Source organism: Tarenaya hassleriana, unplaced genomic scaffold (assembly GCF_000463585.1).
Source record: "Tarenaya hassleriana unplaced genomic scaffold, ASM46358v1 Cleome1, whole genome shotgun sequence".
Taxonomy (NCBI): domain Eukaryota; kingdom Viridiplantae; phylum Streptophyta; class Magnoliopsida; order Brassicales; family Cleomaceae; genus Tarenaya; species Tarenaya hassleriana.
In genome coordinates this window covers 10190700-10204994 of record NW_010960187.1, presented here as the reverse complement: position 1 = coordinate 10204994, position 14295 = coordinate 10190700, and the positions used below count along the sequence as shown (strand labels likewise).

General features: G+C 35.0%; 1 protein-coding gene across 2 annotated transcripts; it reads right to left on the bottom strand.

The window, feature by feature from the left end:
* Window positions 1-2187: 2187 nt before the first annotated feature.
* Window positions 2188-4123, bottom strand: LOC104822335 (transcription factor MYB114-like). 2 transcript variants are annotated; one of them, XM_010553524.1, is made up of 3 exons: window positions 3911-4123; window positions 3378-3507; window positions 2188-2910 (listed from the first exon to the last, which is right to left on the bottom strand). In XM_010553524.1, exons 1-3 carry the CDS (start codon window positions 4029-4031, stop codon window positions 2382-2384), a joined length of 780 nt encoding a protein of 259 aa, XP_010551826.1. In that variant the 5' UTR covers window positions 4032-4123; the 3' UTR covers window positions 2188-2381. The 2 variants fall into 2 exon arrangements, with proteins under 2 accessions (XP_010551826.1, XP_010551818.1); XM_010553516.1 differs by lacking the exon at window positions 3911-4123 and having other exon boundaries at window positions 3378-3749.
* Between the last annotated feature and the right edge of the window lie 10172 nt (window positions 4124-14295).

The window sequence follows — 14295 nt, the reverse complement described above, 5'->3', positions numbered from 1 at the left end:
CTTCCCTGTCCAAGTAGATAATCCAACTTACCAGTTCCACTTCCAAGAAGATGAAGATTTTTCTTGGTCTCTTCAATTTGACATCTCATGAGTGAAGCTTCTTCTTCTTTTTTAGACAGTTGATGCTGAGTAGATGTCAGCTGGATCTGAGTATTTTTTAATTCCTTCTCCAGCTGCTTCTTCTCATCCAGCAGATACCTATTCATTCGAACGAGTTTGGTCATCTCATTGAACAAGTCATCCTCAGTTACCTCTTCATCATCACTTGAATCATCTTCCAGTGTTTATTCTCCTTCTTCAATAAGTCCAAAAAATGCAATGAGGTTAGACAATTCTTCATCGTCACTGTCCGACCCAGTTTCCTCCTCCTCATGAATGATACGTGATTTTCCCTTCTTCTTGACACATTCCATCTTGGTATGCCCAAATCCCTTGCACTCAAAGCATTGAACCTCACTCAACTTCTTCAACAGACTTTCCCTCTTGATAATACTTGGACATTGCGCTCTCTCATGTCCAGTTCCATTACACTCCAAACATTTGCCAAAACGTTTATCATCCGTTTGCAAAGCTTCCCTTCTTGTGTTGAAGAATCTGTCGAACTTCTTAATAAAACGTGACATCTCATCTTTTAAAGAATCCTCTGATAATTCTTTATCCTTGAAAGATGAACTCACTCTTTGTTTTGGAGAAGATGTCTCTGGTAGTGAAGTGTAACTCCCAGATTGTGAGGTGTACTTGATCTTCCACTCATAAGTTCCATCCTTAACTCATGTGCTGCAAAGGTGCTTACAACTTCTTTGAAACTTACAGTATCCAAGTTATTCGTACCTTCGAAAACCAAGATTTGAGAGTGATACTTAGCTGGTAAACTATTGAGAAGTTTCTTCATAAGCTTCTCGTCATTGAACTTCCTTCCAAGTACACTTGCTTCATTTGACAAAGCGCTCAACTTTCCACAAAACTCTTTGACACCCTCGTTCTTTTCCATCCTTAAATGCTCAAACTGATAATCAATCATATCCAATCTGTTTCTTTTTACTTTCGTACCTTCATGGATGAGTTCTAGAGTGTCTCATGCCTCTTTTGTTGTTTGACATCCTTGAATTTGAGTGAATTCTTCATGACATACAGTGCTGAAGATGATTGATAAAACCTTTTGATTTAAAGCAGATCTCCCTTTTTCTTGGGTTGTCCATGTGGCTTTTGCTTTGATCCTTTCAACTCCATCTATTACTTCAGTGGGAGGCATCCATCCGTTTATTACTCTATTCCACGCATCTTCATCCATACCACGTATAAACGCACTGATTTTGACCTTCCAATGGCTGTAATTCTCCGAGTCAAGCATCGTAGACATCTTTACTGTCTGAATCTCCTTGAACCCATACATCGTGTGAGACTGGATCTTAACACCGATATGAGAGGAACATTTCCTACGATCAGTGACCTGCTCTGATACCAATTGAAAAAGTAAAACTCACACGATATTCTTTCAAAAACTTCCCAACTGATTCTATTCATTTGTAAAGAAAATGAATTACAACTCTTTTTTGTTCTAGCCTAATCCATCTCAAGAACACAACTCCCCCTGAGTTTGTTTCCCCTTACAACATGAATTCTATCAACCCATACACTATGTGTGCCTCGCACACCCCGTGTAACCCTAGACTCGTCTAGGCCCTTTGAGCGGTTCGCCTGTTTTTGAAGGCTCTCCCTCAGATGCACTTCACTCTCTTTCAAGTATCACTCACCCGTGTTTCCCACACCTATGATTCTCCAGCTTGTTTGCTCTTTGCTCTCTTTTTCTATTATGCTGGGATACCTTTCTGTATCTCCCACGTCTTGTATTTATGCATAACTGCTCTTGTTTCCAATATTTTGCTCAATATCTTCTTTTCTTTTTCTTGGACTTTATTCCTTTTGCTTGATCTTTCCATTTTTCTTCAATGGCATATTTCTTTTTCTCTTGCAAGTCATTCCCTTACTGGTTGTTCCTTCCATTTCTTCACATTGACCTGTTTCCTTTTTGTTTGAGATCTTCTAGATATTGAATCTTCGCTTGATGTTCTTTCCTTGCATTAACAATATATATGTAACGTGGTACTTTTATTGTGCAAATAAGAAACTAGATCGCACGACAAAAAAAACAGAAGAAGAAACTAGATCTTCGATCCCGGACCAAAATAAAACTGACTCCACGACATATTAAAATATATAGTTTGATTCGTTAACTGTACGTCCAGAGCTTCCTTATCGGCATCACCGACGATGCTTAACAAAACCTAATTCGCAAAAAAAAAATAAAAAAAAAAAAGAGACCAAAACGAAAACATGAAATGGTCCTAACTTAGATACTCCATAATTAATAAAATATATTATCATGTATTCAGAAGATTCCAAAGATCAACATCAAACGTTGCTGGCGAGTTGTTCATCCACGAACTCTCCGCAGCGATCTTCTCGTCCTCCTCCGCCGCCGTCCCTTCGCCTTCTTCCAACAAATTCTCCCACCACATAACCTCCCTCCCCTCTTTCACTACGGTACTCGTAATCTCATATTCATCTTTGCAAATGCAACCTGTTATTGTTTTCTTACCATGAAAGATATCATCATTATTACCATCATTATTATCACTATCTTTGTTCTTGCTTCCCCGAAAAGGGATTTCGGGCGGGGGGTTGAGGAGCCGGCGCTGGGTGCTGTCGGAGAAGGATCGAGGTCGAGGCTTTATAACGTCGATTTTTTGAACCGGTTCGGTCGGAAAACCGACGTTGATCTTTTTCTTGCAAGCCGGTGCGGTCTTGGAATGAGATGGTTGATCTTGTTTTTTGCTGAGATGGGTGTTCCAATAGTTCTTGACATCGTTAGCGGTCCGACCTGGCAATCGGCCTGCAATCAACGACCACCTGCGCATATACGAACATGCATGTCCACTTAGAGATTATATTAAACGTGTATTTATGGATGATCACCTTAGGATTTTTATTAATGGTTCCGTCTAGTGCTTGGTTTCCAATTGGAGTGGAGAAGATATATATCATATTCCATTTTTGGTTATAGTAAAGATACAAAAGAACACGTGGATTGATACTTTTAAGTGAAAAAAAAGGGACAAAACAGTTAGTGAGGTTGAAAAAAATGGGGACCAAATATTCGAATGAAGCCAAGTCGAAGGTCGTCCTTTACAGACAGCATCTTTGTAGAAGGCCCTATGAAATTTAATGAGCCCATATTCAAAAATAATTTGTTTTAGCATATATATATATATATATATATGTGAACAAAACACTAATTTTATATGGAAAATTTTAGAGCAGCATATATAAGGAGGAGAAACTGTGTAATTGATTAGGGGAATCTATGGTGCAATTACCTGTTTCCCAGAAGCTTATGGAGCCTAATGACAAGATCAACCTCCTCAGGGCTAAGTCTTCCTCTCTTGATGCTTGGCTTCAGATAGTTCAACCATCTCAGCCTACAACTCTTCCTGCATCGATTCAACCCTACGAAGCAAAGACGTGAAAACACGATATCACGATCAGTTAATCGGTTGGTTTCCTTCGATTTTGTAAGAAATAATCCATAATATGAACGTTTGATTATGTATGTATGTGTGTGTGTGTTTGTGTACGCATTTATGGACGTTTCTTTATTGAATTGATTAGCAGAAAGACCAAAAAACTCAGATGAGGTTCTGGAGCCATGTGCAGGTTTATTTAAAGAACATGACATTTAAGATGTTTCAATCGATTGTACCTTAAAACTGTTAACTAATGATTTGCAGGCGAATATGTTTTTAATTATCTATATGGAAAGTCGAAAAACAATTAACTAAATAAAAAAAAACTAAGTAAAAAAACTAAACATTAATGGGGTTTTTTTATTAAAAAAAAATAAGTGGATCACCAGCTCTTGAAGGGACTTGGTGCCATTTGCCTTCCCCATACTTCTCAACGCACTTCCTCAAGAGACCATCTTCTTCGGCAGTCCACGTCCCTTTCCTCAACCCTTGAGACCGACCCTCCATGAGGAAATATACAAAAATATTACAGCAAAAGCCGAAGGGAACAATGATACTGAAATTTCCAAAGTTCTTGGAGGATACAACTTGCCGTGAAAGAAGCCAATACAGTGTATGTGTATATATAGACGTGAAGAGATCAAGGGAGTGACGTGCTTGTTTGATATCCGCACACTTCATATACGTTAAGTTGCTGTATTATTTTATATATATATATATATATATATATATATATATATTCCAATTAGATAAAGGGTTATATATGTCTAATAGTTTCTCTTTGATTGTGATTAGTCACAAGTTGTCTGATAGTGAATCCCTTTGTACTTTCCGAACCTTTGATGTCGCAATGTTGTTCATGTGCATATAGCAGAGACAACAAGTTCAAGCCCCGGAAGAGTTCACATGGCTGCGGGTTTTTTTTTTTTTGGTTCGGATGTAAAAATAGACGAGTGATCTCATCTAATTTGTTGAGCTCCTTTTCGTGTTCTATTAAATGTGACAGATGATGTCAAAGAATATCTTGCATTAGATGGAAACTTTAACACTAAAGCATGCCTTGCAAGACGTTGAAAGCACAAGCGATTCGCTACCCTGCCCAAATTGTTGCATGACAATGCCAATACATTCATATATATATATATATATATATATATCAAATTCCTATTACAATCTTGTTTAGAAATCTCTAACAATCTCTACATGATATATTAACATTGGTCCATCATAAGACATGGGGGTGGGGATGGGTTCAATGAACTCCACCCCCACAATAAAGGAAAAGCATATAATAACTGAAACACCTTGCATTGCAGTTGAGAGGCATCTTTGTCCATTTCAATATAAGGTTACAATCAAAATAATTGTAGCCCATGTCCGAATTCTCGTGATTTCTTTACACTAACCAAAAACGAAATACACACACACACACATATATATATATATATCAATATCATTACAAAACTAAAAATGATGTATTCTATGCAAATAAGCACATATATATATATATATATATACACGCACACACAAGTAGGGGAAACATAAGACCTTGAGGCGAGAAAACATGGTGTCCAATTTCATCCATCATATCCACTGCTCGTTTTGTAACGGTCAGCAGTAACAAAAGTATCAATATCATTACAGATCGCGAGACTTCGAAACAACCAAACAAAATCAAAGTCATGAAATGGGTCGATTACCCAACTTTCATCGTATAAATATATATACGTATACAGGATGAACGAAAAAGACTCGTGAAAATGAGTGGCGTGAGTCATGCTTTAAGCTAATTAAAGAAAAAAAAAACATCAAGACCTTTCACGTGACCGCCCAATGTTCGTCAAAATGCTATTTCATTCTTTCACGTGCATGCATTATCGCCGTAATTTCATTCTTTACTGTTCGTCAAAATGCTATTTCATACTCTTGGTTATATTTTGCAATCAAATTTATTAAAAGTTTAGTTCATTTATCGAAACTAAAATATATCTGTGTTTATATCTTCTTCCCTTTTCTTCCATTTGTTTCAATCTCTTACGTAAATCTAATAATTTTTACTGATTCGACTACGTTAGTGTTTTAATTATGTGCAAACTTTTTTATGTATATGCATTTTTATATTATGAAATAGAAAATGCAAGAGATTATTACTACAAAAAAACAACGAAATAGTGACGCAAATTTTACGTCACCAAAATGCATTTGTGTCACCTTTTAGAAAAGGTGACGCAACAGTGACGAAAAAAAGCGTCACCAATTGCACCATCATCATTTACGATTTCGTCACTAAGCGTCACCAATTAGTGACGCTTTGGTGACGTTGACATTTCGTCACTAATCAGTGACGCAAAAGTGACGCAAACCGCGTGACCAATTGGTGACGCAATTGCGTAACCAAACGCGTCACTAATATATGACGAAATTGCTTCACCAAAAAAGCGTCTGTCACCCAAATCGTTACCAATTAGTGACGCAACTTCGTCATTAAATGGTAACACATTTGCGTGATAAAATGCGTTATTATATAGTGACGCATTTGGTGACATAATTCGTCACCAACTGGGTGACGCAATTGCATCACTATGTTGCGTCACTATTTTAAAAAATAAAATAAAAAAAATAAAAACAAAAAAATATTATTATATTTAAATATATAATTAAAGTTTTTAATAATTAATTTACAAAACCAAAAAAATATAAAATATTTAATTTTGATTTCTTCCGCCGTAATTGGCTTGATCGCCGTCGCCATCGCCACCGCCACCGCTTCCTTGTCCTCCGCTTCCGAAACTCGGAAATCCTCGGGTTTCGAACTCATTGAAAAATTCTGCTTGCACTCGCAGTTCTTCAATAAGTTTCCGATCTTCTTCTTGTCGGCACAAGAATTCCGCTTGTTACCGGACTGCTCCTCTAATTGTCGCACTCGTCGTGCGAGTGAAAGCGTTTTCTGAGCAGTTGAAGGAGTATCTTCACCAGGATGATATGTGATATCGGTTTGCATTGAATCGAGACCGTATATCCGTCCAAATTTGTTCGGTGGAACAACCTATGTAATAAAAATATAATTAATTAATAATTTATTTTAAATTAAAATTGAATTGAAATTATTATAAGTTTATATATTTAAAAATTACCTGAAGATATTTCTCGTCAATTTTTTCTTTCGGCAAGTTAGGTTCCGATGCAGAAGCTTCGCCTTGTGTTGGTTGAGACGCAATAATCTAAAATATTAAAGAAACAATTAAAATTAAACATTAAATATTAATTAAAAAATTTATATTAGAAAATTTACCGAACTTGTTTCGCGATTTGTTGCGCTTTTCCATCAACCATCACGCCATCTTTTTGTGTATGTGTTGCTTTTAACAAATCTAACAACGTTGGCGCTTGACTGTTTTTAGCCATTTCATGCATAACACGACTAAAAGGCTTAGCTCCCGATGTATGCACATGCCCTCCGACATTAGGAACCATTTCAGCTTTTCGACTCTGAGACGCTCGCTGATTTTTCTCTTTGGTGGTTGGGGAAGCACAATGCTCCACCATTCGATCCCAATGATCTTTTTCGACCCAATATGAATGATCCATATAGGGTTGAGAAAGCCATTTTGTTTGAGTTTATGGACTCTGGCTTTCACTAATCGAATTACAGCCTCCTTCCACTTGCGTCGAACAAGTGCATCATACTCAGGATCCCACCGCCATTGTTGCTATATAAAAAATTTTATAAAATATAAATTACATAATAAAATAAATTTCAATTTTATAAGTATTTATAAATATAAAAAACTTACCACAAAGTTTAACCACCACGAATCTTTAGTAGATTGTGGGATCGTACTCCAATTAACATAAGCACCTTTAAAATTTTGTTTGATGAATTTTGATAAATTAGTGGTTATCTCAACATCAACACCAAACCTAAAAAATATTAAAAAATTTTAATTGAAATTTTATGTTGAAACAAAATATTTAAATTAAACATATTAAAATTTAAATTACCATTTTGTCCCTGGATTTTTTATCGGATCCAGTTTCAGTAACAAATTTCTTGCAGGATTATCTAATACCTCTGCCACGTTATCAATTGTAACCTGGGTTGGTGGCTGTGGTTGAGATTCGACCATATCAATTGAGAGAGATCTCTGATGTTGAGATCTTTCTCCCGATAAACGTGTACCTCTTCCGAAAGAACGACTCATCTACAATTTATTTAAAATTTAAATTACATTTATAATTTATAAATTATAAATTAAAATTTCAAAATAAAAAATAAAAAAAAACTTACCTTTTACCGAAGAGAGGAGAGGAGAGGAGTGGAGCCCTGCTGTGCAGGATTGACGCAATTGCGTCACGCCGTATATATACTCATATGGGTGACGCAATTTCGTCACCCAAAAACACGGTGAGGGTGACGCATTTTCGTCACTCCAAGCAGTAATTAATCTCGGTAAAACCACTAGGGTGACGCAATTTCGTCACCAAAAAAGACGTTGTTGGTGACGCAATATGTGGCAACGTGTACAACCAGTAACGGTAGAGGTGACGTTTCGTGATACGAATTTACCTGGGTGACGCATTTGCGTCACTAAATTGGTGGTGACGAAATTGGGTCACCATTTTGATATCGTGACGCAAATGCGTCACTCATTTGGACGCTTATGGTGATGCAAATGCTTCATCTGTTGCGTCACTGTGTATATTTTTTATAAAAAAAAAAAAGATTTCGTAATTACATAAAATTTTAATCACTATCTTCATCGGATGTTACTTCAACTTCTTTTTCATCTTCAATGTCGTCATTTCTTTCATCCTCGACTAAATTATCGTATTCAACATCCTCTTCGTTTGGTACAACAAGTTGCTCGTTCTGTGAATACGTAATACGGAATTATTGACCAATATCATCATCAATGCGTCTTTCTTGAAATGGGATATCGGTTGAACCTTCTTGTTCTTCATGAACAACACCTCGTGGTTGAATTTTAATGACAGCTCTCCAATGATCTCGACGTCGTTTGGACGTTGGATAACTTATGTAACATACTTGATCCGCTTGAGAAGATAGGATAAACGGATCGTATTTTGAATACTTCTTGGATAAGTTGATATCAAAACCGCCCGATCCATTTCTTCTCATACCCCTTCCAATGGTCGGATCAAACCAATCACAGTTAAATATAACCATCTTCAAACCAATATAGTCGTGGTATTCTAACACCATGATGTCTTGGAGGATACCATAAAAGTTTGGCTCATCAACCACATCACAACAATTTGCTCCTTTAACACACATCCCATAGTTGGAAGTCTTTCGATCTGAATCAAGAATATAAGTATGGAAAGTGTATCTTCTTGTGAACATAATTGGCCAATATTTCACCATTCTTGATGGATCTCGGAGCAAATCTTGTATCCAAATAGGAAAATTCTGCGAAGAATGAGATACCTACATTAAAAAAAGGTTTATTAATTTAGATTTATAATTAGTCATAAATTAAGCATAAGTATATATGGAATGAGATACCTAAAATAGTAAAGTATTAGTAATAACTTACATAATTTTGTAACCATGCCGCAAATGATGATTCTTTGAGATCTATAAATGTTTCATCGCTCATATTAAGATTAAGTCTCTTTGTCTCCTCGTCAAATACTCTTTCTATTGGTCGAATTTCATCACAATTCAACAACACATATGTTTGGGCATGACGCCATTCTTCGACGGATAATCATCGTTCTTTCGATTTTCCACTCAATCTCCCTGCATTTGTATATATCTTTTAATTAGTACCGCAAATCAGTTAATTAAATTTGTATATACATATATATGTTTTTGGAAAATGCAATAAATTTAAAAGTACTTATTTGGTTGAATATAACCGGGATATCACAACCATCAACTTGATTAAATTGAAACATCATCTCATCTTCATCCCCATACTGAGAAGAACTTTTGGCTTTTGTCTTGATATGTGGCTCAAAATAGAAATTTGTGAAGTACGTAATTTCTTCGTTAACATACTGCTTCACGATTGCCCCTTCCGGTTTGTTCTTGTTTTTCACTTTTCTTTTCAGATGGAAAAACAATTTTTCAAAGGGATACATCCATATCGAAATTGCACTGGACCACTAAGTCTTGCTTCATCTGGTAGGTGTATAGCCAAATGCTCCATAACATCGAAAAACAAAAGCGGATTCACCTTTTCTAGTGCACACAAGATTAGCGGTATATTATCCTTCATACGCTGAACATCATCAACATTAAGATTTCTTGAACATATATCTCTAAAAAATGTACTGATACCTGCATACATGTATAAAAATATTATCAATTGATATTATTTTTTTATTTATATCTATATATAATTAAAAATAATTAAAAACCATGATATATATATGAACTGGAAGAATTCGTTGCATGAAGACATGACAATCATGACTCTTCATTCCATTTAACTTCACAGCATCAAGATCAACACATTGTCCAATGTTATATGCATAACCATCCGAGAATTGAACATCTTCCTTCAACCACTTCAATAGTGCGATATTAGCACTTTTGGACAGTCTAAATATCGGAATTGCGGCTTTTTCATCATTGTTCAACTCTAACTCTTTTCGGTTGCATATTTCTTTGATGTTCATCCTTGATTTTAGGTTATCCTTCGACTTACCTTTGACATTCATGATCGTGTTGATCACGTTGTCAAAGAAATTCTTCTCAATATGCATAACATCCAGATTATGTCGAAGCTTGTGAGTCCTCCAATAAGGCAAATCCCAGAATATGCTTCTTTTGTACCAATTATGTGTTTCTCCGTATTCACATGGTTTGCGATGACTATTTCAACCACAATCAATGGTTTTATCCAAACCATGAATGCTTTCAATCCGCTCCCACAATATCTCTTCACCCGTCAAAAGAAAAGGAGGTGGATCTGTCACAACCTTATTCTTCCTGAAATTTATTTTGTTCCGTCTCCATGGATGATCTAGCGATAGAAACCTGTGATGACAGTCAAACCAACATGATTTCCTTCCATATTTCAACTGAAATGATTGTATATCATCCATGCAATATGGACATGTCAATCTTCCATGAGTACTCCATCTCGATAACATTCCATAAGCCGAAAAATCGCTTATAGTCCACATCAAAACAGCCTTCAATTTGAAATTCTCTTTCTGTGAGGCATCGTATGCATCAATTCCACAATGCCACAGCTCAAGTAATTCTTCGATCAAAGGCTGAAGAAAAATGTCAAAACTTTTCTTCGGATGCTCCGGGCCCGGAATCAAAACCGTCAAGAATAAGAACTCTTTTTTCAGACACATATCCGGAGGTAAGTTATAAGGAAACATAACAATAGGCCACAACGAATATTGTTTTCCCGATTAACCATACGGTGCAAACCCATCTGTGCATAAACATAGATAAACATTTCTATATTCTGATGCAAAGTTCGGATATACCTCGTTAAAATTCTTTCATGCATCACCGTCAGACGGATGACTCATATTCTCAGGATCTAATGTATGTTCAGCATGCCACCGCATATGTGAAGTTGTTTGATGAGATTCACACAATCTTCGCAGGCGATCTTTAATCGGTAGATAAAACATCCTTTTGTAAGGAACACGGTTGCGTTGACCAGATTTTTTCGCCTTATATCTTTCAACTCCACAAAATCGACAGTTGTCCAACTGGTTAGATTCTTTCCAAAATATCATACAGTTGTTAGGGCATACATCGATTTTTATCGATTCCATTCCCAACGATCCCATCAGTTTAGACATATCGTAATACGAATCTGGAGCGTTATTACCTTGGGGAAGATAATCATTCAGCATCTGACAAACTTCATTCATGCAGTTCTCCGTAAGATTATAACTCGTCTTCATCCCCATCAATCTAGCAGAAACCGATAGTTGAGAAAGCCCTTCTTTACAACCATCATAAGTAGGTTGGTTCGCAGCCTCCAATAGATCGAAAAACTTTTTCGATGCCTCATCCACCGGATCTTCTGTAACCTGATCATTATATTGAGATGGAAATGCATCTTGAACCATCTCAATATATGAATTTGGCTGATCATAGACATCAGTATTTCTCACGGATATATTCTCATCAGAAATTTGAAACGTCTCACCATGATAAACCCAGACGTAATAGTTAGAGACAAAACTTTTTTTTCCATAGATGTCTCATCACAACTTCTGGAACTTCTTCTCTCTCGTTTTTACATCTTCGGCACGGACAATATCTTTCCTCTCTGAAGAAAAATATGTTGATTTGTTGCAAACTCCAAAATGTAATGCGTAGATACATTACCCGTAGAAGGATTTACTCTTTCGTACATCTACTTTCTTGAGTAATAAATATTGTTATTACTCGACGCCATTTTTTGAGTTTTTTTTTTCGGGTGGTATAATGAAAATAGAGTGACGCAATTTCATCACTAAAATAACAAATAGTGACGCAATTGCATCACCAAAAAAGAAAATTGTGACGCAATTGCGTCAAAAATTATGACACAATTTCGTCACCAAAATAATGGTGACGAAATTGTGTCAGTAAATGTGAATGACGAAATTGCGTCACCAAATAGTGACGCAAGGATGACGAAAGGGTGACGAAATTTCCGTGCGTCATTTGGCGACGCAGTTTTGCGTCATAACTATGTCACCAAATGGTGACGCTGGGTTTTTCGTCACCAGATTGTCACTAAATAGTGACGATTTGATAACGCTTGTGTTGCGTCACTATTTGCGTCACCAATTCGTCACTACTGCGTCACCCTTTTAGTGACGCAAAAATTGCGTCACTTTTTTGTCACCCTTTTCGTGTTTCCTTGTAGTGTATTCCACTAATCTTATCAAATAGGTTAAATATAAGTATAGATAGAAGTATATATTTGAGCAATTGGAACACGTGACCCCTTAGTTTTTTATTACATTTGATTTTAACAGAAAGTTCAATAGATTTTTTTTTTGTAAAGGAAACTTTAATAGTTTTTATGGCTATTTTTTATGGAAAAAATTCTAAAAATTTTCAAACTTTTAATTTGGTGGAATAATAATTATTATACTTTTTGTTGTGTCTAATTATTTTTAAATTTGAAAAAAGTGATTCAAGAATTCCTAATATTGTATATTGTTGTCATATAGTCTTTATCTAAATTGACCAAAATAATATTGTTATAGAATTATACGTGGTGTCATCACAAGCCATAAACATATACGATTCACTATCAGCCAATAACAGTCAAAGATTTGTCTGACATTTTAAAACAAATTTAGCAATTATTTAGTCATTTTTTTAAATTTAGAATAATTAGGTACAATAAAAGTATAATAATTATTATTCCACCAAATCACTAGTTTGAACATTTTTAGATATTTTTCCATTTTTTTATCTCCTGTTATTAAAAAAAATACATTCATTAAAACATTTTTAGATCTATGAGATTTTTTCCTTTTGATTGGGTTTAAATTTTTTTTCGATTCTTTTAACTAACTAAATAGTTAACGAGCTTCATTTAATGTCATTTGTTTTTTATTGGAGACGAATCCACCTAACGTAGGGACGATTTTTAAAGGTTGTGTGACCTCTTATTGCGCAATAATTTATTGTTGTCGCTATCTAAAACGTGATCAATGTTTGATTTTCCTAATTATTTTTTTCTTTTTCTTTTTTGTGTGGTTCACCGAAAATCACTATGGGGCCCGCATTTGCAGTTTTTATACAAACAAGATTTTGTCAAAAATGGAAAGGTTTTTTTTTAGCGGTAGGGAATCAAGAAAAAGAAATATCCACATGGTGGAAAATAAAAACTAAAATGAAATAAATAAATAAATAAACAGTTGGTGTGATGGCTTCAACGTGCACGTTTCACATACCAATCATGCAATAAAATCGAGAACACGAATGCACATATACCTTTACACTCAATCCTACTATATTATATATATATATATATAATATGCATATATATATATATATTCCAATATTTTTCAAGTTGGTTAATGTTCCAAAGCTGTTAGTAAAGATGTCTCGTCTACTAGTTAGTTGATGCATAAAAATAAAATCATGAAATTTCGTGTTTCTATTGCGCCATATTATTTTTAAAATTTGTACAAAATCATGTGAATTTTTTTCTATAAAATTTCGAATAGAAAACATTGTGTATTGATAAAATCCCATATACGAACATGCATGTCCACTTAGAGATTATATTAAACGTGTATTTATGGATGATCACCTTAGGATTTTTATTAATGGTTCCGTCTAGTGCTTGGTTTCCAATTGGAGTGGAGAAGATATATATCATATTCCATTTTTGGTTATAGTAAAGATACAAAAGAACACGTGGATTGATACTTTTAAGTGAAAAAAAAGGGACAAAACAGTTAGTGAGGTTGAAAAAAATGGGGACCAAATATTCGAATGAAGCCAAGTCGAAGGTCGTCCTTTACAGACAGCATCTTTGTAGAAGGCCCTATGAAATTTAATGAGCCCATATTCAAAAATAATTTGTTTTAGCATATATATATATATATATATATATATATATATATATATATATATATATATATATATCAAATGAAAAGAGTAATATAGTGTACATTATTTATAAAAGAAAATCAATTTCCTTTCTTCGTATTTATGGATGTAACAAAATAGTCACCTTTCGAATACTTTTCAATCGTTTTTCCGTAATTAATTATTTAATTTCTATGCAATAATCATATGCTTGATGTCCCCCCC